Raw genomic sequence first — 25,696 nt, 5'->3', positions numbered from 1 at the left:
TTGGGATTTTGTGAGTGTGTGTGTGTGTGTGTGTGTGTGTGTGTGTGTGTGTGTGTGTGTGTGTGTGTGTGTGTGTGTGTGTGTGTGTGTGTGTGTTCTGTGCCTACAGAATACAAAGAATTTTTTTTTTTCATGAGGATTTAAAAGTTAAATAATTTTATAGGTTACATACAGGATAAGAGTCCTGACTCTCAAAAGCCTTTCATTTTCCACTGAAATTGCTAAATCAAATTGTGAAAATTAAAGCATCTATAGTTCTTGGACACTGGTCACAATTTTTTGCAATTTTTCGCCACCCCAACACCAAATGAACAATGCTTGCATGATTAGCTTGCAAAATTCCAGCAGGGTAAGTCCACTGATGATTCTTTAAGTTCGAGTTTGGATCAGAACAGTTACGTTTCGGGTCCTACTAAACTTTAACTCTGTTCATACAATGGCCGGACGTCGTCGACAGTTCATCCCAGAAGGCACTCTGGCTGTGACAAGTGGACAGCCTGGCTGCGGAGCGACCATATCAAGAAAGTCCAAACAATTTAGAGAAGAAACTGCTGAGCGCGTTCAGTGGATTGTCTCCACTGCTAACGCAGCTGATCGCGCAATTGGCGAGGAGAATGGCCGTGAAAAAAGCCAGACTGCTCGCTCTGGAGCAGCAGCCCCAACTGAACTGCAGCTGTGGAGACGAAGAGAAGGGTGCGTAAGTCGCAGTAAGTAACGTTAGCATTTAATACTACATTGTGCAGTTTTTAGGGTGCCAAACCTTTATTATTCTTATTGCACTACGTTCCGAACATTTGGTAACCGTTCACGTTACATTTAACATTACATTACAATGCATTTTGTATTTTGAAGGAAAAGGTGCGGCATCTGCACAATAGTGACGGAAACAACATGCGATATGAACCTGAGGGGTAAGTTAATAAAATACACAGAAATACACAGGATATATTCTGCAGAATGTAAGTAAATATAAACATTGCATGACATGTTTGTACTTTATGTGTTTTACAGACTTAACTCGTCCCACAATGAAGCGGTGACGTCATATTTGATGGTGACTTTAACTGGGAGTCCAGACATGGATGGTGTGGACAGCAGTCTTTTAAACCCTTTCTGTTGTTTCTTGTTGTTGTTTTTACTGAAGCCTGTCTTAATTATTTCAAACCAATATATATTTTCTTCCAGCAGCCTGTAAGACATATTATGAGATGGTGTGGAGGAGCTTCAGGTATGCCCAGCCAGCTCTTTCAGTTCAGGCAGCAACTGTGAAGATTTCAGTTCGCAGCAGACAAAGAAGGAAGCGGTTAAGAGTTACATGAATGCCGCTTTATTTTCACAACAATGTAAAAATGGGCTGAATTTTATTTATTATCTGCATTGTTTTTGACAAACATGCTCACATATGTTATCATGTGTTATTGTTTCTTAGCAGTACTAATATTATATTAATACCTGTATTTACAGCTGCTGGAAGCAAGAAGGAGTGTCCTAGCTCTCCAAACTCTGCCAGACACTGCAAGATCGGCTGGAGAGCGACCCAAAGTATGTGGCGACACACCGCAAGAGGCTTCGCATCGAGTCCCCTTCAAAGTGACAGGCGCCAACTCAGTATGACCCAAAGAAGCATTTCCAGAGGCCTTGGACTTTTTTTCATGCTCCATGGACCAGCGTCATGGCCCAACCCAGAGACTCTGATCAGTGAACCCCTCTGCACATTTCCTTGCTTTTTTTCCCCAGCAGTCATTGATTTTACTTGATCCTTGTTAATGTGTGTGTCACGGTTTCATTAAAGACTTTTTTCAAAATGTTTCTGTCAACTGTGTTCTTTGTGTTCTACTGTGTGGTAGTGTAGAAGGTGGATCACCAAATCAATCAATGAATCATCAATCAAATAATATATATATATTATTTATATTTTATATTTACATAAGGATAACAATACAATAATTATGTTTAATATATTAATTTATTATATATTATTATTATTATTATTATTATTATTATTGTTTTTTTATTCATTTTTTTTGTGGCACACAGATGACCCATAGCAGCAGAGTTGCCATCCAATCACATGATCACTCACTCATGTGATTGGAGTTGCTATCCAATCACATGATGGCTTCCTTTTAAAATGCCTGTGGAATCATCCAATGGTTGTTTGTGAAGCCAGCAGGCCAGCCTGAGTAGATCAACGTCAGTAGCATTCATGTGCTAATTAGAGCTATTCGCACCTTCGCGAATGCGTGAATAACCACGCCCCCCGCCGGCAGATGGTTCATTTCCGACGATATTCAGAGCTGGCGAAGTTCCCCATAAAATTGCCGTAAATTGCCGATAATCAGCAAACTTCGTGGGGGTTTACTGGTCATAAATGTGGTTTTTCATGCAAGAATTAGATGACTTACTAATCCTGGGAATCAGTCTATGAATTGTAAAACTCTTTATGGCCCTTTGTCACTGAGGGGAGAAAGAGGATCAATCAATCAATCAATTCATTGTACCTGAGGAGTTTATGGTATAGTATAAACCCTAAGAAACAGGATGAGTGAACTCCCCCAAATGGTCATTGCTCTTGAAGGAAAGATTTATGATTACCAGGTGTGTGTGTGATCACCAGTTGTCCTTTTGTTGCTAACAGTATAAAAGCCAAGACATTGTGGAGATCTGCAGAGAACACTCTGCATGAGTCTTCCCTCCATGCTGCATGTATTTAAGAGACCTGATTCACCACACCGAGTCTTTAATTCTTCAGAGAATTAGCAACTCTCAACAAGCAACAAGGGGAATTTCCCTTACACCTTAACACAAGATTCTAACAATGAGAAATGTGCTTTTATCAGTACAAAAGACACTTGTTGTGGAGGGGTGCCAATACTTTGACCATGCAGTTTTCATTTCCCGCAGCATTTTGGTGGTGTTTTGTGTTGAATTTGGTGTCTCTACTATTTATTTTGGGCAGGTAGCATGATGCAATCCAGCTACCACGATTTGGGTTGCAGGACTATTTACTACTTTCTCATGAGACAACAGTTGGTGGTGACAATGTACCAACCTTAAAGCTTTCACTTTGAAAGACACTTAATTTTACTGTTTTAAGCCTTTTTTCTTAACATAGGTATCTCATGTGAGGCAGTTATTTTTGTTTGTATGGAAGTCCCAAGTAAAAGAAAAAAATGATCAAATAAGTATGGTAGAGTATGTTCACTTCAAACCATTTAATAATTGAATTTTCTGTACTCTGAACACTGTACACTTTTTTTGCCCCTTTTAGGCCACCGTGCTTGTTCTTTGTAATACTTGCTGGCTGTAACAACTGAATTTCGCCAGTGTGGAATCAATAAAGGCTTATCTTATCTTAATTTAGAGAACAACTACTATACTATGGCAGTTGAGGCTCAGGAGATAGAGTGGTGGCCCACTTATCAAAAGGTCGGTGGTTTGATCCTTGATCCCAGCAGTCTACATGACCAAGTATGAAGTAAGACCACAAAATGCTCCCAATGTGCTATTGCTATTGTATGTGTGTGAATGGATAACGCTCCTAATGAGCAGGTGGCTTAACCACTGTGTGAATGTCTGTGTGAACGGGTCAATGCAGACTTCTGTTGTAAGGGCACTTTGAGTGGTAGTCAGAATAGAAAAGCGCAATATAAATATAGTCCATTTACCATTTACATAAAATATATATAATGCACAAAACAGTGTCTCTGATGAGCCGATTACAATTCCTTTCAAAAATTTCTCGTTATACTGTTGACAGTCTGTGATGCAGAATAGTTCAGTATAATAGTCAAAAAGCAACGTATACTTTACCTCGTTGAGGATGCTCTCCAGTGTGGGAGGCGTGTCCACTTGGGGAATGTCAAACTCCTTATCGTCAATCTGAGAGCCAAAGTACAACAAAAACCCAGTTAGAAAACAATATTTTGTGTGATTTCTTTGTGGTGTGTATATTCAAATATCCTTCATCTGGCTGAGTGCCAGCATGTCCTTCATGTGTTTTTCTCCATTTAACAATGGAAACCACTCCACCACTACACCTAAGTGACCATCGATCTAATCTACACAGACTCAGGACTTAGCAACGACTGGTAATTTGGAAGCAGAGAGTTAGCTTCCCTGAGCTGAGCTGACAGATGTTTTAACACAGGTATATCCAGGTGCTCATCTGGGCAGAGTACCGTTATCTCATCCAAGCATACAGACAAACTCCTCTGTTGAAAATACTTTTTCATCCTTTTTCTCTGCTTGCTATTGTTCTCATCTCTCATAAAAGGATGAAATGCAAATAAAACAGTAAAATAACACGTCAGGCTGGTCGGCAGTATCCTCACTCTGCTCATTCATGTGTAAATGAGATGGAAGGGTGAAATTAACTGTGCAGTTAGACCAGTCAATAGCTCAGCAACCAGTTGGTCTATTTTGATGATCGACACTTCTATTGACCAGTCAGAGTCAAGAGATCCGAGGGGCAGCACCCAAATTCACCATAGTAACTCCAATGACGATCCAGAAGGAAGTAAGCCCAGAGATAGGTTATTGCATGAAGAGTGCTCCCTCCACTCTAGAAACCCCCTCCTCTTTATGTAAACAACTAGGACCGTCATGATTGATCTCAAACTAACACAGAGTTATAGGAGGAGACATTAGCTTTTAATTTTTTTCAGGCTGGAATATAACTTTTGACCACAAAACAGCAAAGGTTAGACATACTTTATGATTTAGCAAAGTTTTTTTCTGCTACTTTTTGGCTGCTAGCTCGCAGAGTTTCCATCGCACAGTGAGGAGGCATACATGTTCGTGATCAGCAGACTCTCTGCTTTCATATGATACCAGGCTTGTATGGTTTGCGTGAAGTGGTGAAGTCAGCAGATGCTGTAGAGTGGACATACGCTATTTTTGTCCTTCTGTTACATGTGCATGTAATTTATTTCTGTATGAATTATGTTTCATTTGGGTTGCAATGCTTGGTAGAGGCTTTTAGCTGAGATTCTTCCCATCATTCTGATATGCTACATGTTAGGATTGGTGCTTCATAGCATGAGCATTGACCATCTGAACTAAAGCAAATTGCTTGTGTTGCAGATCCGGCGACGACTTTAGCCCGACAAAAAAACAACAGACACAGCTCTTCTTTTTGGCACAAGTTCTTGTGTGTCATCATGTTCTGCTAGTTCTGCAGCTTCGATTTCGGAACTTTCAATGTCTGTCCCATCCATCTTCACAGTAACGTAACACCAGAGCACTACAGTTTAACCTCACCACGCCTCGCACCATGCTTGTTTAGAAGCGCAACATTGAAAATGGCCCCGTCTGAAACGGTCGTGCAGCGCAGTGTTCCAGACGTTGTGTAATCACATAACGTTATATTGTGGCAGTATATTAAAAATTCATATCATAACAAAAATATACACCAGTATTCGGTTTGAACCAGTATACTGCCCAGCCCTACAGTGCACCAATACTTAAAAAAATAAAGAGGAACACTGATTAATGTTGCTCGAGTACAAGTTCCTTTTCTGTCCTGTCCTATACTCATTTGCCATTCACAAATGGTTTTGTCCTGCCAATCTCAACAGCTGGAATAGCCTGTACATGTATATTTGTTCCTGAAAAATGTTTGTTCTCTTAGCTAGCTGTTAGCCCATGTGCAACAAATCTGGTGACATGTAATAACAGTGTCTTGGCATTCCACTTGTGATCATATCACCCAAGATGCATGTTATTGCCAGGTGTGGACAGGGTCAGTATTCCTTTATCTGACTGGGGTGTGTGCAAGTTAGAATCTATCTGCAATCTGTAGCTGAACTGTGTTATGTATTGATACATCCATGGCGCTGTAACTACACACTATGAATACTCAATTCTAGACTACATTGTCTTCTGTGATGGCACGGTGGAATAGTGGCAACACTATCGCCTCACAGCTAGAAGGTCCCGGTTTGATTCCCACTGTGGGCGCTGGGAGTGTGTCCTCCACCATGCCTTCGGTGCCTGCTGCTCAAGAAAAGAGGCCTTTCTGTGTGGAGTTTGCATGTTCTCCCCATGTTCACCTGGGGTTTCCTCCTGAAAAAACCTCCACTAAAAACATGCAAGAACATCCCCGTCTGACCAAAGGTGACAAAAGAGACTGGGTCGCCAGGTGCCGGTCGGCTGGCAGCCCACCGCTCCTGATCTTCCGTGGAGGAAGGACTGACCAAGGATGGGTCAAATGTGGAGAAGAATTTCACAGAAGCGTGGCGTGTGCAGTTTCCCTCCCTAACTCTGCATGTTGTGTGTCTTCTTATATAATCTATAGAGCAGTGTCATTCTTCATGATCAAAGTGAAAAGTAGATGTAGTAGCGGAGGAGCGAGAGGATCATAGAGACACACCACTGCCTGTATAATTCCCATTATATTCTTATAATTTTTCTATGATGTAACTTTTCTGGCATCTCTGTGGAGGTTGGGGGCATCGAACTTGAGTGGGCGATGTTCAAAGTTTTCATTGCTGAAGCTGCAGTGGAGAGCTGTGGTCTAAAGTTCATGGGTGCGTCAAGGGGCGGTAACTCTCGAACACCGAGGTGTACATCAGTGGTCAGGGAAGCCGTCCAACTGAAGAATGAGTCCTTCTGGGATATGTTATCTCGGAGGACTCCAGAGGCAGTTGCAAGGTACCGACAGGCCCAACGGGCAGGGGAAGCAAAGTAGCGGGTGTGGGAGGAGTTCGGAGCAGCCACAGAGACCGACTTTCAGTCGTCACCAAGGTGTTTCTGGAAAACCATCCAGAACCTCAGAAGGGGGAAACAGGGAACCATCCAAGCTGTCTACAGTAAGGATAAGACACTGTTGACCTCTACGGAGGAGGTAGTCGGGCGGTGGAAGGAGCACTTTGAGGAACTCCTGCATCAGACCGATATGCCCTCTATTGTAGAGGCAGAGCTGGAAGCTGATGGGGGATCATCATCAATTACTCTGGTGGAAGTCACTGAGATAGTTAAACAACTCCGCAGTGGCAAACCCCCTGGGATTGATGAGATCCATCCAGAAATGCTGAAGGCTCTGGGTGTTGAGGGGCTGTCTTGGATGACACGTCTCTTCAACATTGCGTGGAAGTTTGGGACAGCGCCTAGGGAGTGCCAAATTGGGGTGGTGGTCCCCTTGTTTACAAAAGGGGACCAGAGAGTGTGTGCCAATTACAGGGTCATCGCACTACTCAGCCTCCCTGGTAAAGTCTACTCCAAGGTGTTGGAAAGGAGGGTTCGGCCGATAGTCGAACCTCAGATTGAAGAGAAACAATGCAGATTCCGTCCTGGCCATGGAACAACGGACCAGCTCTTTACTCTCGCAAGGATCCTGGAGGGGGCCTGGGAGTATGCCCATCCTGTCTATATGTGTTTTGTGGACTTGGAGAAGACATATGACCGGGTCACCCGGGAGATATTGTCTGGACCTTCAGCATGCACTGGGGCGGTTCGCAGCTGAGTGTGAAGCAGCTGGGATGAGAGTCAGCACCTCCAAGTCCGAGGTTGGTCCGATGGTTCTCAACCGGAAAAAGGTGGCTTGCTCCCTTCAGGTTGGAGGAGAGTTCCTGCCTCAAGTGGAGGAGTTTAAGTATCTTGGGATCCTGTTCACGAGTGAGGGAAGGATGGAGCGTGAGATTGACAGGCGGATCGGTGCAGCGGCTGCAGTAATGCAGTCGCTGTACCGGTCTGTCGTGGTGAAGAAGGAGCTGAGCCAAAAGGTGAAGCTCTCGATTTACCGGTCAATCTACGTTCCTACCCTCACCTATGGTCATGAACTTTGGGTCATGACTGAAAGAACGAGGTCCCTGATACAAGCGGCTGAAATGAGTTTCCTCCGCAGGGTGGCGGGGCGCTCCCTTAGAGATAGGGTGAGGAGCTCTGTCACCCGGGAGGAGCTCAGAGTAGAGTCGCTGCTCCTCCGCATCGAGAGGAGTCAGCTGAGGTGGCTCGGGCATCTTTATCGGATGCCCCCTGGACGCCTCCCTAGGGAGGTGTTCAAGGCATGTCCCACCGGGAGGAGACCCCGAGGAAGACCCAGGACACGCTGGGGTGACTATGTCACTCGGCTGGCCTGGGAATGCCTCGGGATCCCCCTGGAAGAGCTGGGGGAAGTGCCTGGGGAGAGGGAAGTCTGGGCGTCCCTGCTCAGACTGCTCCCCCCGTGACCCGGCCCCGGATAAGCGGGACAAAATGGATGGATGGATGGATGGATGGATGGATGGATGGATGGACCAATCCACCTTTGCTACAAATTTTTTAAGGGAGACAAGACCACAAAGAGGAGTAACAAATGAAAGGCAAAACCTGAAATGAGAGGAGAAACATAACATCACGTGTCAAAATGGCAAGAGAAAAGATCTATGTGACTTTGAAAGTGGGTTCATTGCTGGGGCATGGGATGGCAGGCAATTAATCACAAAGACTGCTCAACTGGCTTGTGTTTCAAAAGGAACAGTGACCTGCATTTAGATCTCTGGCTAAGAAATCAGTAAATAGTAGGAGTGTCACACTTCAATTCTAAAACAAAAAATTGATCTTTCAGTTTCAATCATCAAAATCAGAAACAGGACTGGCAATTCTCATAGTGTTTTGTTTTGTCAACCCTCACCTCCTTGAAAGGGTCCAAGGAAAAATAAAACAACACTTCCAAGACAACACAGCAGAGCTCATTAGCAGTCCACAGCTGCATTTTTAGAGAACCCCTGGCCACTCATGTAAAATAGAAAACTTCACCCTTTGCTGTATGCTAGTGCAAAGGATGCATACAGTGCCAGAGTGACAACCAGCTGTTCGTGATCATGGGACACCTCTTCAACCTGAGCCTGCAGAGAGTCCTGGTCCTGTAGAAGACGTCCTGCGTGGTTCTGAAGAAGTAGTCTCCATCTGGCCTTAACATCTACTCACCAGTTGCCCTTAAATCACTAATGATGAAGGTGCTGGAGAGGCTGGTCCTGGCCCACCTCCGATAGCAGGTGAAATCATAACTGTACTCTCTACAACCTCATTTGGGCGTAAACAACAGCATCATACATCTGCTGCAGCGTGCTCCTGGCACCACCACCTGGCTTGTAGCAGCAGCATTGTGAGAATAACTTCCTTTAATACCATCCAGTATTTTGGTGAGAAGCTGTGAGTGATGGGAGTCGACGCACCCACAATCTCCTGGATTACGGAGTACCTGACAGACAAACACAGTTTGTTCAACTGGGCAGTGTTCTGTCTGAGACCATGGAAAGTAGTAAAGGAGTGCCACAGGGGACTGTTTTGTCTCCTTTTCTCTACACCAGGATTACAAATATCTCGGAGTGCAACTCGACAACAGACTGAACTGGAAAATCAACATCAATGCTGTCTACAAGAAGGAGATGAGCAAACTCTATTTCCTGAGGAGGCTCAGATCATTCAAAGTGTATAGCAAGATGTTGGAGATCTTTTATTAGTCTGTTGTTGCCAGTGCACTCTTCTTTGCGGCAGTGTGCTGGGGAGCAGCACAGAACCAGTGACACCGACAGACTGAACAAACTGATCAGGAAGGCTGGCTCTATTACTGGCTGCAAATCAGACACTTTTGAGGAGGTGGTGGAGAGGAGGACACCAGACAGACTGTCATCTATCATGGATAACCCTGAACATTCTCTTTACCACCTCGTAGACAGACAGGGGAGTTCCTTCTCCAATAGACTGCTCCAGCTCTGGTTCTCACTCTCTCTTTAAGAATGACTGTTATTCTTTGTTTATATACTTAGTTATATTGTATTTTATTATTTTTAGGAACATTCTTTTCTCTTAGTTTCATTCCTATCCTTTTTCTTCTTTATTGTATATATCTTTTATGTTTATGTCTAGGTTTAACCTGCTGCTTCAACAAAAGAATTTCCCAAATTGGAATCACTAAAGTCTAAGTATAAGTCTAAGTCTTGTACTTATACATGGATGTAGTTGATTAACCAGTAACAGAAGTTACTCCAAGATGTTTTTTTCCGGGGATACTTTATTGTTTGAGAAGAGTTTTTTTGTTGGGGAAGAACTGTAGCACTGCGTTTATCTTAGTATTAGACTCAGTTGGCTTCCGTCAGAAAGTATATGAACCACTGTTTTAACCACATCCTCGACCTTGTTCTGACATATGGCATTGAAATTAGAGACTCAATAGTCTCCTCACAGAATCCTATCCTCTTATATTTTTGATCCCATCAGCATTTAATTCAATGCCATGTCTCAATACAACGGAGGACTCCTACGCTAACCATAGACCCTCCCAAATTGACTACCTTGTTAATAGTGCTACAGGTTCACTGCGTATGACACTTGACTCTGTTGCCCCCCTAAAAAGAAGATAGATAGATAGATAGATAGATAGATAGATAGATAGATAGATAGATAGATAGATAGATAGATAGATAGATAGATAGATAGATAGATAGATACTTTATTCATCCCCAAGGGAAATTAACAAGTTCCAGCATATTCCACAAATTTTAAGTAAAAGGCATGCAATAAAGAGTTAGAAAAGAGTTAAAAGTTTAAAGTAAAAAATGTCCACATGTCCAGTGCAAACAGGATGTCCAGCTCTGAACAGTAATGAGTAAATTAGCTTCTTTGATGATAAAATTATTACTATTAGAGACAGAATTCATCAGCTCCTGCCGTCAACAGGTACTGTTTGGTCTTCAAACACAGAAACCGTAGAAAAGGTGATTAAACCTGTCACAGTTTTAGACTTTTTTTCACCTGTCGACCTTCACCAACTAAGTGCAATAACTTCATCATCAAAATCATCAACCTGTATTCTAGACCCCATCCCAACTATGCTGCTTAATTCAATTCAATTCAATTCAATTCAATAATCTTTTATTAGTCCCGCGAGGGGAAATTCCAATTTACAGCAGCATCAATAAAGTAGGTAGTCAAACAAGTGCATGCAAATTAAAAACAACAATTATATACATAAGAGTGAGATAAGAAGAAACATCGTCCTAAAAAAAATTGTAAATACTATTTACAGACTGTTATGTACAGTAACAGGCTGTATTGCACAGGTTGTTGCACAGATCATTACACTGATTACTTGGGGCAGTTTTTGTTGTATAGTCTGACAGCTGCAGGAAGGAATAACCTGCGATACAGCTCATTCACACACTTTGGATGTAGCATCCTGTCACTGATGGAGCTCCTTGGTGCAGTGAGTGTGTGTTGGAGGGGGTGGGAGTCATTGACTGTCATGGAGGACAGCTTGGCTGTCATCCTCCTCTCCCCCACCTCCTCCACCAGTTCCAGAGGGCATCCCAGGACAGAGCTGGCCTTCCTGATTAGTTTGTCCAGCCTCTTCCTGTCAGCTGTTGTGATGCTGCTCCCCCAGCAGACTACACCGTAGAAAATGGCAGAGGCTACAACAGTCATAGGTCTTCAGGAGAGCCCCATGCACCCCAAAAGACCCTCTGTATGACCAATCGTCCCCATCTGTGATGAGGCCGACAATGGCAGAGTCATCAGAGAACTTCTGCAGGTGGCAGGTGGGTGACAGGTGGGAAAAGTCAGCCGTATAGAGGGTGAAGAGGAACAGTGCCAGCACCATACCCAGGGGGCCCCCTACACTGCAGAGGACAGTCCCTGACACACAGTCCCGTGTCCTCACATACTGTGGGTGGATAGAGAGGTAGTCCACTATCCAGCATGTTTCCAGCTTGTTTCTCAGGATGGCTGGCCTGATTGTGTTGAAAGCACTGCTGAGGTCCAGGGAAAGGACCCGAACAGAGTTCCCAGGCGACTCCAGGTGAGACAGAGCTCGATGGAGGAGGAAGATGAGGGCATCATCCACTCCAATGCCAGGCTGATACGCAAATTGCAGCGGGTCCATGGACGAGCTCACCAGGGGGCACACGTGGGCAAGGACCATCCGCTCCAGGGCCTTCATGAGGTGGGATGTTAGGGCCACCGGCCTGTAGCAGCTAGGGTCCTTGGGATGTGTGGTCCTTGTGTTGGAGGGGGTGGGAGTCATTGACTGTCATGGAGGACAGCTAGGCTGTCATCCTCCTCTCCCCCACCTCCTCCACCTGTTCCAGAGGGCATCCTAGGACAGAGCTGGCCTTCCTGATGAGTTTGTCCAGCCTCTTCCTGTCAGCTGTTGTGATGCTGGGAGGACCAGCCACTCCAGGGCCTTCATGCGGTGTGATGTTAGTGCCACCGGCCTGTAGCCACTAGGGTCCTTAGGATGTGGGGTCTTTGGAACGGGTACCACGCAGAACGTCTTCCAGAGGCGTTGCACCCTTCCCAGTCTCAGGTTGAACAGATGTCCAACGATCCCGAGTTAATCAGAGCAGGATCTGGGGAGCCTGGGACTGAGGCCATCCGGTCCTGCAGCCTTCCTGATTTTTAACCTCCTGAGCTGATTCCTCACCTGCAGAGGTGTGAGGGACAAGTTGGAGCAGGGGGGCTGAGTGTCTTGTGAAGTGGATGGGGGGCTGGGAGGAGCAGTGGGGGGTGGCGTTGGTGACGGTGAGCTGAATACTGTGGGGGGGGGGGGTCAGTGGGGTACTTGGGCAGTATGTTGGCAGATTAAAAGAGGGCTGCTGCAGTGCGGATACAGCTGGGAGAGGGGCAGATGTTTCCTCAAACCTACAGAAGTAGGTGTTCAGCTCATCTGCCCACTTAAATAAGTTAAAGCACCTAATTGACTCTTCCTTATTAGACATGATCAATCAGTCTTTATCAACAGGCTACGTACCACAGTCCTTTAAAGTAGCTGTAATAAAACCTCTACTTAAAAAGCCTACTCTTCATCTAGGAGTTTTAGCCAACTATAGACCGATATCCAACCTTCATTTTCTCTCAAAAATTCTTAAGAAACACTGCATGAAAAGTCACATTTCCGTCAATTTCCGTTACTGTAAATTGCCGTGGAAGTTCTCCCTCAGCCACTGTGACCATGAGGTGTTAAAATGCAAATGTAAATGCTGCAAAGCTATACAAATGCACATTGGGATTTTGTGTGTGTGTGTGTGTGTGTGTGTGTGTGTGTGTGTGTGTGTGTGTGTGTGTGTGTGTGTGTTCTGTGACTACAGAATACAAAGATTTTTTTTTTTTCATGAGGATTTAAAAGTGTGTTTGAATAATTTTATAGGTTACATACAGGATAAGTGTCCTGACTCTCAAAGGTCTTTAATTTTCCACTTAAATTGCTAAATCAAAATTGTGAAAATTTTGCCACCACAACACCAGATGAACAATGCTTGTGTGATTAGCTTGCAAAATTCCAGCAGATTAAGTCCACTGATGATTCTTTAAGTAGGAATAAAAAGGGAATACACCAAAGTAACTTTTCTTTTTTTTATTTTCAATGATGTCACTTTAGAAAATCAATTTAGAAAATCAAAGTACCTAACAAAATAACAGCATGTTTTTCATTTACGCAACAAAAATGGTCTCGCGAGAAATTCCGAGAGCGCGACCTCGCATATGATTGGACGCCTTCTCTGACGCAATGACGTCGGCAGAAAACGACCTCGGCGCGTCTGTGAACGCGAATCGAGTTTGGATTAGAACAGTTACGTTTTGCGTCCTGCTAAACTTTAACTCTGTTCATACTATGGCCGGACGTCCTCTTCAGTTCATCCCAGAAGGCACTCCTCTGCGACGAGTGGACAGCCTGGCTGCGGAGCGACCATATCCAGAAAGTCCAAACAATTTAGAGAAGAAACTGCTGAGCGTCTTCAGTGGATTGTCTCCACTGCTAACTCAGCTGATCGCGCAGTTGGCGAGGAGAATGACCGTGATAAAAGCCAGACTGCTCGCTCGGGAGGAGCAGCCTGACCGAACTGCAGCTGCGGAGACGAAGAGACGGGTGCGTAAGTTACGTAAGTAACGTTAGCATTTAGTACCACATTGTGCAGTTTTTAGGGCACCAAACCTTTATTATTCTTATTGCACTACGTTCCGAACATTTGGTAATCGTTCACGTTACATTTAACATTACAATGTATTTTGTATTTTAAAGGAAAAGGTGCGACGTCTGCACAATAGTGACGGACACGACAGGCGATATGAACCTGAGCAGGGGTTAGTTAATAAAATACACAGGAAATATTCTGCAAAATATAAGTAAACGTAAACGTTGCATGACCTATACTTTTTATGTTTTACAGACTAAACTCGCCCCACAACGAAACAGTGACGTCATATTTGATGGCGACTTTAACTGGGAGTCCAGACATGGATGGTGTGGACAGCAGTCTTTTAAACCCTTTCTGTTGTTTCTTGTTGTTGTTTTTACTGAAGCCTGTCTAAATTATTTCAAACCAATATATATTTTCTTCCAGCAGCCTGTAAGACATATTATGAGATGGTGTGGAGGAGCTTCAGGTATGCCCAGCCAGCTCTTTCAGTTCAGGCAGCAATTGTGAAGATTTCAGTTCGCAGCAGACAAAGAAGGAAGCGGGTAAGAGTTACATGAATGCCGCTTTATTTTCACAACAATGTAAAAATGGGCTGAATTTTATTTATTATCTGCATTGTTTTTGACAAACATGCTCACATATGTTATCATGTGTTATTGTTTCTTAGCAGTACTAATATTATATTAATACCTGTATTTACAGCTGCTGGAAGCAAGAAGGAGTGTCCTAGCTCTCCAAACTCTGCCAGACACTGCAAGATCGGCTTGAGAGCGACCCAAAGTATGTGGCGACACACCGCAAGAGGCTTCGCATCGAGTCCCCTTCAAAGAAGCAAACAAGCATTTCCAGAGGCCTTAGACTCTTTTTCATGCACCATGGACCAGCGGCATCGCCCAACCCAGAGACTCTTATCAGTGAACCCCTCTGCACATTTACTTGCTTTTTTTCCCCAGTAGTCACTGAATTTCCTTGGTTGATCCTTGTAAATGTGTGTGTCATGATATCATTAAAGACTTTTTTTCAAAATGTTTCTGTCAACTGTGTTCTTTGTGTTCTACTGTGTGGTAGTGTAGAAGGTGGATCGCCAAATAAATCAATGAATCATCAATCAAATAAAATATATATGTCATTTATATTTTATATATACATAAATATAACAATATAATAACTATTTTAATATATTAATTTATTATATAATATATGAATTTAATATGTATTTATTATTATTATTATTATAATGATGACCAATAGCAGCAGAGTTGTCATCCAATCACATGATCACTCACTCATGTGATTGGAGTTGCTATCCAATCACATGATGGTTTCACCTGTCACTCCCATATAAGACAAAGTTCATGGACTGCCTTCTTTCACCTACGTAACATTGCAAAAATCAGGCACATCCTGAGCACTTCTGTTTACTCTCACCATCCCCAGCACCATGCCTGTTTAGAAGCGTAAAATTGAAAACAGTGCCGTCTGAAACAGTGTCCCGCAGCGCAAAGTTCCGGACATTGTGCAATCACATACACCAGTGTGGCGGTATATTAAAATTCATATCACAACAAAAATACTAGTATTCGGTGTAAACCAGTATACCGCCCAGCCCTAACTCTACACACTACAAAGGAGCTCCTCTGTCCTTCTCTCCCTCTCCATCTGCATGCTTTCATGTTCTGCCACAGCATGTTACTAATTCAGCTTCTTCCCCGGAGTCTCTGTGCTTTGTCATCTTGCAGGTTCCCATGGATAGTGGCTGAATCTGGAATGTGGATTACAGCTACGTCTCCTGAATGGCCCTGCCTGACATCCACTGCAACTTCTACTACTATTATTGCATCCACTGTCAGGCATCAGTGGTGCAAAAACCATAGGCACTCGTCTACAGAGATGTAGAAAAAAGTGATGAGCCATCCTTGAAGACCTATGTGCCAGTGCCATCATACACTCAACACAATTAAAGCATGGCAATTAATGTGTAGACTTGAGAAGAGGTTAAAACTGATGCTGACTTTGGACTGTGGGGTAATTCTGGCATTAACATATTGAAAGATTTGTTTCCTGATAATTTATTAATGTCGTTTGGTCAGATGGTTGAGAAATACAATATCCCCAGACATGATTTCTTTTGTTACTTACAGATAAGACATTATACGGTAACACTGACTTATCTTCCTTTGAGGAAGTGCTTTTTGGAACAGTTGGGAGAATGTCTATCAGTCTAGCCTACAGAGCTATGCATGCTGTTCCACTCTTTACAAGAGCTTAAAGAAAAATGAGAGAAGGAACTTTCTGGTACAATTAATGATATTGAGTGGGAAGATATATGGGCCTAGGGCTGGGCAATAAAACTATAACGATATGTCTCGCGATAGCTGAGAGAGCTGCAGTTGGCAGCCATGAAATGGGTTGCAATATAATCCCCTCAGGCATTGGTATTCCAGAGGCACTAAATCAAACAGTACCTTATGCCAGCCCTTAACGGTTCCTCACGAATCCACTGCAATTGAATATTCTTCCTTGCTGCACATGTGAGAATACAATACAGTCTCTGATTTGTTAACATTACAAATCTAGCAGGAAGACCTAGAATAAGAGACATTGGGTCCATCTCTAGTTTCAGTCCCAGTATCTTTTCAATTTCTGTTAAGACATTAGACCCAATGTCTTAACTTATGGCATGACCAAAGACAATGAGTTAGAGTACCAATTTCTGTTTTACATTTAAGTAACATTGGAGACAAAGTGGGATTAAAATTATGTCTGTGGTTAGGCGATATATGTGTTCTGTGCAAAATCTTAAATTGTGTTGATTTGGGACAAACTAAAATTGATTTTGCATAGGCCCGTATAGGGCTGGGCGATATGGCTGAGAACGGTATCACGATATAAGTGTTTTATATCAGTCGATATCGATAATTATTGATATTTCTTATTTCCTATTTCCTATTTAAAATAAAGACCAGGAGAAAAATACATTAAATTTAAACATTTTTATTTTAAATTTAACCTTCCTCTGATTATAATCCCCTCAGCTATCAAGGCAGAAAGGAAAGGAAATATCAACACAGGCATGGAAAACACTCAAATAATAAATGTAAATAAAAGTATAAAAATGTAAACAGAGAGAAACCAGAGAACTTTTTTTCTGCAGGTTTAGTGCCAGGAAGTTCACAAGTTGATTCACCTTCTGGTGAATAAAATGTTTTCAAATATGTGCAGTGTTTTGTAAACATAGCAGAAACTCAGGTAGACTTGACATCTACAAAAAACACAAACATGATAGTAGGGCTGGGCGATAAAACGATAGTGATATGTCTCGCGACAGAGACGTCATCAATATCAATAAAAAATGCGCTAAAACATTCGATAATTTTTTTTCTTCATCGGAATTATATTGCAACCCATTTCATGGCTGCCAACTGCAGCTCTCTCGCTCAAGACTGGACCAATTTCAAAAATTGTTTTCTATATTTCTCACTACTTGGACACAAAAACACTGTGGAGGTTCCATAAACACAGGTAATTGACCAGAATGGAGGTACTAGTTAGCCCAATCCTTGTTGCTCTGATATTCTAGAGCAAGTGGTTGCCTAGTTGAGATTAGGATAGGGATGGCTCGATACCACTTTTTCACATCCGATACCGATACTGTAGCCTTGTGGATCAGCCGATCCGAACCGATACCTTCTGTTTGTCACTCTAAAAGTTGTTAGTAATACATTTATGGATGTAATTTACTTAATACTGACATCTAAAAACACCATGTTCACTGTGCAACGACTATTCTGCTCCTCTAAAGAAAGAAGGAAAATGTGTGACAACAACTTCAGTTATATGTAACTGCTGTGGCTTTATTCAAACTTAAAGCTCACATAGCTTTGCACACAGCATTTACATAAGAAGTGCAAAATAAAGAAGTGTAAAAGTGCAACTTCGTGCAAATATTTAAATAATTAAATAATTCCAGTGTATAAACAGAAAAGTCACATTGATCATACATCAATGACATTGCACAGCTGGAAAAAATAATCTTATGAATTAACATGGTAGCATCTCCCCTAACGGATAAGTGATGCAACCCCAACTAAGTGTAGCGGTTGTGGACCTGGACCTGGTCTAATGTGGTTGAGATTAGAAAAAAGCAGTGAAATGCGCCTTTTTTGCATTTTCACAAATAGAGTAAAGGTTTCACAAATCAGAAACTGTGTTTTTATGAATGTATGGACCCTGTAGAATAATTCAGTGCAGATTTGAGGAGTCTAAGTGTAGCGGGTCCAGACTGGGACCTGGTCTAATATGGTCAAGATTAGAAAAAAGCAGTCAAATGTGCCTTTTTTGCATATTCACAAATAGAATAAAGGTTTCACCAATCAGAAACTGTGTTTTTATGAATGTATGGACCCTGTAGAATAATTCAGTGCAAATTTGAGGAGTCTAAGTGTAGTGGGTCCAGACCTGGACCTGGTCTAATGTGGTCTAGGTGAAACAAAGGCAGTGAAATGCGCCTTTTTTGCATTTTCACAAATAGAATAAAGGTCTCACAAATCAGAAACTGTTTTTTTATGAAAGTTTAGGCTCTGTAGAATAATTCAGTGCAGATTTGAGGAGCCTAAGTGTAGCGGTTCCAGACCTGGACCTGGTCTAATGTGGTCTAGATGAGAAAAAAAGCAGTCAAATGCGCCTTTTTTGCATTTTCACAAATAGAATAGAGGTTTCACAAATCAGAAACTGTGTTTTTATGAATGTATAGACTCTGTTTAATAATCTAGTCCAGATTTGAGGAGTATAAGTCTTGTGGTTTTATATCAGGAACAGGTCTAATGTGATGTGGATCAGAAAAAGACATAGAAATACATCATTTACATTTTACTGTGAGTTACACATATTGGAGAGTAGATCTACAATTAAAATAAATAAAATCCTGTTTTTTTAGATGATTTAAATACCGTTGCAATCTAGGATTGATTCTCATTTCATCGTCCCTCAATGTTTCATGCTCTCAGTTCATGAATTAGGAAAACGACTGAATACCGCCATCTACAGGCGCTATGACACTTTTAAGGTGGACCGGAAAATTCCAATCTGAGGCTGTGAATCGGATGCCAACTTCTTCGTCGTCACTGTCAAATGTAAATCAGTCAAGGGATTTCATTTTAAGAGAACTGCATCCCACATGCCTGCCCTTTGGCCAGTCTTGAATTTGTGTGCTTTTGCACTTCGTTATGCTTAGGCAACAAAACTACTTGGTTGGGTTCAGGTTAAATTACACCGTTTCACAACGTTCACCATATGTTCGTAAGGTTACCATCTCCCATAAGGGTATTTCACTGTTCTTCCTCACCATGTAGCAAAACTTTGGTATCAAAACAGCTTGACTGATCGGTTGTAATGATGCTCTTGGAGAACCGTAATTATGATGCTGCAGGGACAACACCAACACAGCAGTATGAGACCGTGCGTACAGTGCCGCTGATGTGTCAGAGTGTTTCCACTTTAATCTGCACCAGATGGTGTGACACTATAGAAAACATAATTCTGACGGGAGGGGAACATTATCCCACGGGGAACAGACTTCTACAAAAACACTGGCCGTGCCCACGTGATTGTGGGTAATTCATAACGTGAAGGGACGACGCCGGGACACCACGGACGTGAATTAGCACCATTAGTGTCATTTTTCTGAAAATTACTGGAAGAGAACACATTTTTAATTCGATGCCCGAGACACAACTGGCGCCAACATTTCTTGTTTAAAAATGTTTCGATACGCTTTTATGCGCTGTGAGCTGCATGGTACGTATCACGTGGTGACGTTCAGCCTTCAGGACAGTCTAAGTTAACATGCAATAAGAAATTAAAAATAAATAAATAAATCCGTTGATACAGTCACAGAACCAAGCCTTAACATACTACTTCACTCTCCAATTCGAAGCTGCCCTCCTTACAGTGACCAGCTTCGAGACAATCAGACATGCGCTTCGGGGCCTGATTTGGGACCTGTCATGAGGTAATGCTGAGTTCGTTATTTACAAAAACGTGTTTTTCCTATGGACTCAGGGGAAAGTAGTGTGTAAGACCAGAATTCGAGTAGCCGCTGTGCAGTGCCACTTCTCACAGTGTATCAATGCCGGAAAAATAACACTGATGCGGAAGCACAGCACAGCACATAATTCATTTTCCATGTTGTCCATTGCTGTTACATTAGAATAAGTATTAAGTCTCTTACCGCATCCACATCCATCAGGTTGAGCTGGGATGAAGCAGAGAGTAGGCTGCGGGCGTCTGGAGACTCCGTCATCTCTCGGTTGATATGGACGACGGGCTCGCCTGTGTATCTTTTTGTCAGGCCTGCTCGTCAAAAAAAGTGGTACTTCATCCGGATGGGCGTGTTTTTCAGGACGTATGCTTTAAAGGAGGTACGTTACCGCTTCAGCAGTGCTCCACGATGGAAGATGAATTATGTTAGTCTTGTACAAATGAGGAAGGCCCATACTTTTTATTTAAAAAGTGTTTTGTTTGAAGTTACAATTAGGCCAAAGGTCTCCCGGACGTTTAATGTATGTTGATGTTACGGTTTTGTTAGCGTACCAAATGTGCGCCGACGAGAGAGCGCAGCAGTTACGCAGTAATCTGTGTGGCACAAGCCGTAAAACACGGTACCCGGGCGAAATACCAAGTTTTTAGGGAGTCCACTTTGTGACACTTCTGGCAGGAAGTACATTAATAACACGTTCCGGTTTAATTTTCAGAATAAAGTTTCTAAACATACTCGACACTGCCTTAAGCAGCTCCCTCAGTAATAGACTGCTGCATCCAGTTTGGAAGAAAGAATGCTACTGCAGGTCCTTCATCCAAACAGCTGTCAGACTGTTTAATGCATCATGTAATGTAGCTCTTTGTTGATGCTGTCTTTCTAAATTCTACATCATAAACCTGTTTTTGATTTGCACTACTTTTTATCAAGGCTAATATTTGCTCTAATCTGCTCACATTTATCCATTTCACCTGATGCAATTTCACAATTTCTAAGTTGTATATTTCACCCAACTGTGCAATAACACTATTTATTATCCATATTGGCAACTGTATTTTCATAAACTATATATAATTGTGCATATACATAGAGCTAGCATTTCCCAGGTGAAATAGTATTTTCTCAGGTGCACTAGTATTTCTCAGTAGTTAGTTTTCTCAGAAGACTACTAGCAACAATACTTTTATGGCACTAGGATTCTTTGGCATTAACTGTTTTTAATAATCTGTACAAATGTACATATACATAGTTGTTGTTTTTTTTAATTCTATATCTTGTATACTTCTATATTTTTATTTTGACCTCTTCATGCTACTGTGCTTGCTTTTTGTAACTTGCTGACTGTAACGACAAAATTTTCCTGGTGTGGGATCGATAAAGTCAAATCTTATCTAACAAAACAGTAGTACAACAGCTAACAGGATAGCGCATTAAAGAAAACACATTACTGAGTTCTCGGAGTTTCTATCAAGTTTAGTTCTTGAAGCAGATAAAGTAATTATTGTAGGTGACTTTAATGTACATGTCGACGTTGATAATGACAGCCTTAGCACTGCGTTTATCTCAGTATTAGACTCAGTTGGCTTCCGCCAGAATGTACATGAACCGACTCACTGTTTTAACCACACCCTCGACCTCGTTCTGACATATGGCATTGAAATCGAAGACTTAATAGTCTCCTCACAGAATCCTCTTTTATCAGACCATCATTTAATAACTTTCGAATTCATATTACCAGACCACCAGCCAGTAGGCAAAAATTCTTATACCAGACTCCTGTCTGATAGTGCTGTAGCCAAATTTAAGGATATGATCCCATCAGTATTTAATTCAATGCCATGTCTCAATACAACAGAGGAGTATTATGCTAACGTTAGTCCCTCCCAGATTGACTTCCTGGTTGATAGTGCTACAGGATCGTTGCGTATGACACTTGACTCTGTTGCTCCCCTAAAAAAGAAGAAAATTAAACAGAGGAGGTTAGCTCCATGGTATACTCCTCAAACCCGCAAATTAAAGCAAACTTCACGGAAAATAGAAAGGAAATGGCGTTTTACCAATTTGGAAGAATTTCGGTCCGCCTGGCAAGACAGTCTTAAAATATACAGGAAAGCCCTCCACAGTGCCAGGGCAGCCTATTACTCTGCACTAATAGAGGAAAATAAGAACAATCCCAGGTTTCTCTTCAGCACTGTAGCCAGGCTGACAGAGAGCCATAATTCTGTTGAACCATGTATTCCTTTAGCTCTGAACAGTAATGACTTCATGAGCTTCTTTAATGATAAAATTCTAAATATTAGAGACAGAATTCATCGACTCCTGCCGATAACAGGTACTGTTTTGTCTTCAAACACAGAAAACGTAGAAACTGTTACTCAGTCTGTCGCAGTTTTAGACTGTTTTACTCCTGTTGACCTTCACCAATTTCAATAATTTCATCATCAAAATCATCTACCTGTATTTTAGATCCTATCCCGACTAAGCTGTTTAAAGAAGTATTACCTCTAATTGACTCTTCAGTATTAGACATGATCAATCTCTCTTTATCAATAGGCTACGTACCACAGTCCTTTAAAGTAGCTGTGATAAAACCGCTACTGAAAAAGCCTACTCTTGATCCAGGGGTTTTAGCCAACTATAGACCAATATCCAACCTTCCCTTCCTCTCAAAAACTCTTGAGAAAGCAGTTGCCAATCAGCTGTGCGACTTTCTAAACAATAATAGTTTATTTGAGGATTTCCAGTCAGGATTTAGAGTGCATCATAGCACAGAGACAGCACTGGTTAAAGTTACAAATGACCTTCTAATTGCATCTGATAAAGGATTTGTCTCTGTACTAGTCTTATTGGATCTTAGTGCTGCATTTGACACCATTGACCATGGCATCCTATTGCAGACACTGGAACACTTCATTGGCATTAAGGGAACTGCGCTAAGCTGGTTTAAATCCTACTTGTCAGATCGCTCTCAGTTTGTACGCGTTAATGACGACTCCTCTGTGCTCACCAAAGTCAGCTATGGAGTTCCGCAGGGTTCTGTGCTTGGACCAATTCTATTCACCTTATATATGCTTCCTTTAGGTAAGATTATCAGGAAGCACTCAATAAATTTTCATTGCTATGCAGATGATACCCAGCTATATTTATCAATGAAACCGAAAGAAACCAGTCAGTTAACTAGACTACAAGCATGTCTTCATGACATAAAGACCTGGATGACCTGCAATTTTCTGATGCTAAACTCGGACAAAACTGAAGTTATAGTGGTAGGCCCTAAACATCTTAGAAAGTCACTTTCTGATGACATAGCAGCTATGGATGGCATTGCGCTGGCCTCCAGCACCACTGTAAAGAATCTGGGAGTCATCTTTGACCAAGACATGTCCTTTCACTCCCATGTAAAACAAATTTCAAGGACTGCCTTTTTTCACCTACGTAATATCGCAAAAATCAGGCATATTTTGTCTCAAAATGATGCAGAAAAACTAGTCCATGCATTCGTAACTTCCAGGCTGGATTATTGCAATTCTTTACTATCAGGCTGCCCAAATTCGTTGCTGAATATTCTCCAGTTGCTCCAGAACGCTGCAGCACGTGTTCTGACAAAAACCAGGAAGAGAGATCATATTTCTCCAATACTCGCCACTTTGCACTGGCTCCCTGTAAAGTTTAGAATAGAGTTTAAAATTCTCCTCCTTACTTACAAAGCCATAAATGGCCAGGCACCTTCTTATCTTAAAGAGCTCATAGTACCTTATTGCCCTACTCGAACACTGCGTTCCCAGAATGCAGGTCTACTTATGGTTCCTAAAGTCTCAAAAAGCAGAACAGGAGTCAGAGCATTTAGCTATCAAGCTCCTCTCCTGTGGAACCATCTTCCAGTCTTTGTCCGGGAGGCAGACACTGTCTCTACATTTAAGAGTTGGCTTAAAACTTTCCTTTTTGATAAAGCTTATAGTTAGGGCTGGCTCAGGCTGGTCCTGGACCAGCCCCTAGTTATGCTGCTATAGGATTAGACTGTCGGGGGACATCCAAAGATACACCGAGCTCCTCTGTCCTTCTGTCCCTCTCCATCCGCACGCTCTCATGTCCTACCACGGCGTGTTACTAACTTAGCTCCTTCCCCGGAGTCTCTGTGCTTTGTCGTCTTGCAGGTTCCCATGGACAGTGGCTGAATCTGGATTGTGGATTTCAGCTGCATCTCCTGCCTTGGCCCTGCCTGACATCCACTGCAACTGCTACTGCTGTTATTACATCCACTGTCACTGTTACTATGACTGCATGTCTGTCTCTCTGTCTCTCTCTCTCTCTCTCTCTCTCTCTCTGACTGCATTTCTGTCTGTCTGTCTGTCTGTCTGTCTGTCTGTCTGTCTGTCTGTCTGTCTGTCTGTCTGTCTGTCTGTCTGTCTGTCTGTCTCCCTCTCCCTCTCTTGCTCTTCCTCTCTCACCCAAACGGGTGAGGCAGATGGCCGCCCACCCAGAGTCTGGTTCTGCTCGAGGTTTCTGCCTGTTAAAAGGAAGTTTTTCCTCGCCACTGTCGCCAAGTGCTTGCTCATGGGGGAATTGTTGGTTTCTTTGTAGATAAAAGAGCTTGGTCTGTACCAGCTCTATATGGAAAGTGTCCTGAGACAACTTCTGTTGTGATTTGGCGCTATACAAATAAAATTGAATTGAATTGAATTGAATTACTGATTAACTGATGGCATACTTAATTTAGCTTTCACAGTTTACTACAAGATCTACAGTCCTAAATCACAGCAGAGACTGCATCCCTGTGTGGCGAGGGTAGGGTGAGATATTTGATTATAATACTATATGTATGTCTGTACACACTTCAATAATCTAGACAGTTGCACGACAACACCACCCTGGGAATTTCCCCAAGGGAATTACTGACACACCAGTTTGTTTTACTCAGGGGCAGAGACGTGATTCCAAGTTTTAAAAAGTCACTTTTATTAAATATAAATTTTAAAAGTTATCAGAGCCATTCATATAGGAAGGGGAAACAGGGACCTAATCAGGAGCTGTGGCTTCTGGGTGGCCGAGTGCTAGTGAAGGGGGAGTGAGCAAAACAAAATATGAGAAGGTAGTCACCCACACACACACGTGACAGACAGTGAACTAACCCAAGACCCAGGGGAGCACAGCACACAAAACAGGACACCACCACCAGTCACAGGCACCGTCACCACCACCGGCCTTCAGCAGCTGAAAAGGGGAAAACAAATTAGTGGGGTTTCAGAAACAAAAGAGAGAGAAACAAAATCATTCAAAATCAAACAAAATATATAGCCTAACTAATGACTGAATAACTAATTAACACTTGATACAATGTTTACACACTTTTATACATATTGAAGTAATTTAAAATGTGACGATGTGTCCACAAAAACTCAATAAAATACTAATTTAAAAAAAGATTAACATTTGGGTTCTGTTCCGCCAACAGAAGGAAGGCAGAGGCCCGAAAAATGGGTGGAGGGCCAGCTCCACCACCTCTGACAGAGGCTGAGGAGCTGGCCCTCAGCCAAAACCGTGACACACCGGTGGCTGAAGGCATCCCCGGGGGAAGCTCACCTGAGCCTGTCACCCCCCAGGACACAAGTGCTTACATCAGATGCAAGTATAGACTTGTGTCTTTTTAAAAAATAAAACATATATATAAAACTTCTTATATATATATAACATCTCCACCCCCCAACAGTTGTAGATGGTGTCATCTGCCTCGTTCAGCCTCCTACTACTGAAACAAATGAAC

General features: G+C 42.4%; 1 protein-coding gene across 1 annotated transcript in view; it reads right to left on the bottom strand.

The window, feature by feature from the left end:
• Positions 1-20,285, bottom strand: part of vps8 (VPS8 subunit of CORVET complex) — a 171,908-nt gene extending 151,623 nt beyond the window's left edge. The window contains exons 1-2 of the mRNA XM_070977476.1: positions 20,128-20,285; positions 3,814-3,882 (exon numbers count right to left, since the gene is read on the bottom strand). Of these exons, the coding sequence (XP_070833577.1) occupies positions 3,814-3,882; positions 20,128-20,199 (141 nt within the window). The 5' untranslated portion in view covers positions 20,200-20,285. The remainder of the gene's footprint in view (positions 1-3,813; positions 3,883-20,127) is intronic.
• Between the last annotated feature and the right edge of the window lie 5,411 nt (positions 20,286-25,696).

This window comes from Chaetodon trifascialis, chromosome 13 (assembly GCF_039877785.1).
Source record: "Chaetodon trifascialis isolate fChaTrf1 chromosome 13, fChaTrf1.hap1, whole genome shotgun sequence".
Lineage (NCBI taxonomy): Eukaryota > Metazoa > Chordata > Actinopteri > Chaetodontiformes > Chaetodontidae > Chaetodon > Chaetodon trifascialis.
This window is presented reverse-complemented; position numbering and strand designations above follow the sequence as displayed.